The 4,435-nt window shown below is 39.4% G+C and overlaps 1 protein-coding gene across 1 annotated transcript; it reads left to right on the forward strand.

Annotated features, from left to right (window-relative positions):
• Positions 1–1,123: 1,123 nt before the first annotated feature.
• Positions 1,124–3,954, forward strand: LOC145771822 (uncharacterized). The gene is made up of 2 exons (XM_082583554.1): positions 1,124–2,301; positions 3,113–3,954. Exons 1-2 carry the CDS (start codon positions 1,124–1,126, stop codon positions 3,606–3,608), a joined length of 1,674 nt encoding a protein of 557 aa, XP_082439680.1. The 3' UTR covers positions 3,609–3,954.
• Positions 3,955–4,435: the final 481 nt, after the last annotated feature.

Raw genomic sequence — 4,435 nt, forward strand, 5'->3', positions numbered from 1 at the left:
ATTTGTTTTGGTGATGGGTGGTCCATGCAGCTTGTATACGAAGATTAAAATTATTAACTTTTCTAGCAGTAGCTGCAGCATTTATCTAAAAAATGCGATTTTGTATGTTATTCGCGCGGAGGATGCGCATTGCCATGATGCGCGAAATGTCAGTTAAGCAACAAAACAACTTGTACGTTTTTGCTTTTACTTTAGCATTCATCAGATAAACGTTGCAACTAAGTATATAATAAAAAAGATAATAATCTTGATAAACACCCAAACTTTTCAGTACCGGTATTCAAAACTACTGCCTTTCATTATTAATCGTTTTAGGTAACCGGCTCTGCATCAAAAGCCTGTAGCCTACACGTATGCGAAATTGCCAGGAACAACCTAGCAAGGCTTTGACAGAATAAAGATTTAAAACCAAACCAGCTCTGTCTTAGAAGCTCACGACCAAAGGTAGAGAGGAGTGTAGAAGCGACACCAAATAAACTAAGACAAGCTGTTAGGCTTGGTGCACTATTCAACTTCCCAGCACGTGCAGCCAAGATGTTAGAATTAGGAAGATGGAGTTTTGTGTCTACAAGCAAGTCTTATAAATGGCCAGTTATACCAAGCCAATGCTGCTTAGTTGAGTTTTTCGATGGTTGTAATATGATCATTTAGTATGTGGATCACATCAGTGTAGACTTTATCATTCTTTGAAAAGATACAGATGCAATTTGGTATTGTGATATTTGCAGTAGTCTTATCAAATTACACACATCCAAGAACTGTGCAGAATCACAAAAGAGGCTAAGTTTTATCCAAGTATCATGCGAATTACGGCCAATTGCCGAGTGGTGAGAGCCCTGGAACGACGTTCGAAAGGGCGCCGGTTCGACACCCTCAAGAGCATGCGACTGTGTCCTTTGGTAAGACACTTAAAGGCATGCCTGAAGGTGGTCACGAAGATTGGCTCCTTGCCTTCCCGTCCAGTTAATCTAAATCTTCCATCACCCGGCGTCAGCCTGGATACGTCAAACAAAATGTGAATTACAACCAATTGGCTACCAGATAATTCTGTTTTATCATGTTTCAATTGAAAATAAAATTGTTATTTTTTTAATAGAGCAAAAACGATTTAAGATAAATGACTATGTTTGGCGCTCATTGCCAACAAAATGCTTTGACAAATCGCCGTTTGTCTTCAACTCGAAACGAAGTGGTCGAACTTCAGCACGTCCCTCCGCCATTGTTAAAGGCGGAAGAATCTAATTTGAAGATGAATAACGAAAATGACAACAGCTGCGTCTTTAGGTCGCAGTACCGCCGCTTTTATCAAGACTATACAAATTTCTACCAATATCAATCTCCTTTGTCGTTTGCTAACAGCTACAATTCGCTATCAGAAGCTGTGAATTACAGTGGAAAAAATGATGTTGTCCATCGGACCGAAGGTGAAAAGCCTTGCTACCCTGGAGAAGTGACTGAAATGAATATACCGTACAATGGGCCTTCGGAGATCGATAACGATTCGGACTTTTTAGACGCCATTTTAGAGGAAAGCGACCGGCGAAGCTACACTGACATGGAAAAAAATGGAGTTTTCTTAGCGGGAAATGCGACGTCAAAGCCGGCGAATGTAACTTATTTTCCCGGGATGTATCCAAACCGCGCCTACGAGCAAAACTACAAAACATGCCCACCAGGAACGACTGAGAGGCATGCACAAGTTAAAACAAATTCAAGTACAAATAATAACAACAATATGAATTATGGATCGTTAGTAGCAAAAGAGTACAACAATTATTCAACTCACTACGATAACAACCACGAAGGTTTTGTAAACACAAAAAATCCAATTCCTAACGGATTTTCTGATGCTTTGCCGCCTAATAGGCAAGACGTGCCTGCCGCATCCAGTTTAAACAAAGTAATTAAATCAGAAGAAGTTGACATGCTTCGTTCAAAAGTAGTATCTCCAAAGCACAACGATTACAAAAGCTTAAGCGAACTTCTGCAAAATGACGAGTCCTCGGTCAGAGAAAAAGATGATTCCCCCCTGACTTCTCTTCCACCCATATCACTTTTATCAGGAAAAAAATCCCAAGGAAAGCACAAATACCCAACAGATGGACATTCTTCTCTATCCAACGACAGGGCATTGTTAGGTGAGTCCAAAACGACGTTTACCGAAAAGAACAAAAGTGAATTTGAAGGGCCAAGCTATCAAGACCTGTCTGATGACACCTCTTCAAACGGGTGCATGTACGGACAAAGAGAAAGATCTTACAGTGTATTGGAGCTGGAAGAGTCAATATTCAACCATGCTGGGTAAGTTATCCATTGTAAGTTTTTAATAGGACCCTTAATCTAACAATATGTTTCGGTCGGGCCAAAAATCTATGTAATGCTTTGTCTTTCACTATTTTGAACTTAGACACACATTGGGGCTTATCTTGGGCACAATTTGTGCCATATAGTTCCCATTAGCAAGCTTAAACGTTTTATCATAAAAACAGAGGTATGTAATCTACAATACTTTTCTTATAGCTCTACGACGGTTTTCGACATCATTCTTAAAGTTGTAATTTCTAAGCGTTGTTATTAGCTGGCTAGCTGGATATCTTTTCCCAATATTAAAAAGTTTCTAGTGAAAAATCATATATAAAAATGGAAAACAGCATATAGTGGCATTGATCATTGTTCATGACAATATTGTGTATATTCACATTCATACGTAACAACAGCGCATATGTGATGCAAATAGAAATGGCATTGTGAAGAATCAATGCCTTGCAAAAGTTTGCTTGAAAACAGCACAGTGCAATAATGAAACATTGGTAGAATGGTGATGTAATGACGGGGAGCTTGGGGAGGGGGGAAATCTCCACTCCAAACTTTTATCTTGTCCCTCATTATTTGTTTCTTTCTAGTCACGTTACTGTGGTAAAGTCTACCGTACCTTGTTGCATCACAAACATGTAGGCTAGCACGATATCTGTTAGTTGCACAATGCAGAAAACATGGCCAATGAAACGTACGTTAAAGCTGAATAAAGGATTACAAGTAGGCTATAACATTTTTAACAGTGACATCAAAAGTATTTATTTGTAATGTAGCATTATTTATCATTGAATTTCAGGAGTTCAGCAAAGGCTTACTGCCCTGAGCCTATAGCATCGTCGTCCTCCGCTGCTTTAAAATCTGTTGCTCACAATGTAGTATCCGGAGTAAGCAGAAAACGCAGAGCAAATAGTACAAACGCGACGAATGGAAGCGTTGCCACTTCGTTCGAGTGCTCTACTACTGAAAGCCGAAACTCAAAACGCCTTCAGAGCAACGAACGCGAGCGCTTGCGAATGCACCAACTGAACGATGCTTTCCAAGCTCTGAGAGAAATTTGCCCGCACGTCAAACAAGATCGGAAGCTTTCGAAGATTGAAACTTTAACTTTGGCGCACAACTACATCATTTCCCTCAGCCGCATGGTGGTGGTGTTGGAAAAATCGGCAAAAAAGAAAGAGTCAAAGGACTTGGAAGAGCCAGATGCAGTTACGATGGAAACGGACAACCCAATAGCCACGCGGCATACAGCGATATTTCAAGATCTTAACCGACCGGACAAAAGCTTCAGTTAAAGTAAAAAAAGTTTTAAAAACGCACTGAGGGCAGGAAAAACAAGACATTAAACCAAATATCTTTCGGTTTACATCGCTATATGGCAGACCTGCACAACATGCGACCCATGAGCCACATGCAGCCTGTTAAATCTTTTTATGAAGCCCGCGAGATGATTATGGAAACAAGGTCCTCGAGATGATATTTGTTATCTGACAGTCGCTTTACAGAAACGATACATTAACGTATGAAAGCGGCCAGCGAAATATAGTTTGTTTTTGTTTGTTGCGACCCTTGTACCGTTTTGATTGTGCAGGCCTACGGCATATTGCAATCGTGTGCATTAGTCCTGTTCAAGTAGCCCATTACAAGCAGAGGATCTACTGATCTACCTACCTACTATACATCCTCGCGTTTAGAATGGATGCATTTTCAAAATTGATTGAAAGTAGAAAGTTATTTGTATGATTGCAATCTGTATTTATTTATGTTAAAATGCTGTTTTGATTGCTACGCGTTTAACAATTTGGTGTAGAACAGTGATGATGTTCTATGCAGCTTGTGAGTCAGACATTGTTCATTAATCTAAAAGTTCACAAACCAATTTCTTTGGCTTAGTCTCAAACATTTAAATGTATCATGCACATGTAGAACAATCTAATAATTCTTTGCTATAAGCTCCACAAAGTAAGCATGTAATCCGCACAGAAAACTAAACCATTGAAATCCCAATAATGCTTTGAATTTAACATTTAATTTTTTTCTTTTACAAGAGGTTAACAAAGAGATCTTACGTTGACTGCAGTATCAATAAGATAAATTAATTGAAGTGTTTGGGCAAGGGGGT

The sequence above is a fragment of the Aplidium turbinatum genome, chromosome 6 (assembly GCF_918807975.1).
Source record: "Aplidium turbinatum chromosome 6, kaAplTurb1.1, whole genome shotgun sequence".
Taxonomy (NCBI): Eukaryota; Metazoa; Chordata; class Ascidiacea; order Aplousobranchia; family Polyclinidae; genus Aplidium; species Aplidium turbinatum.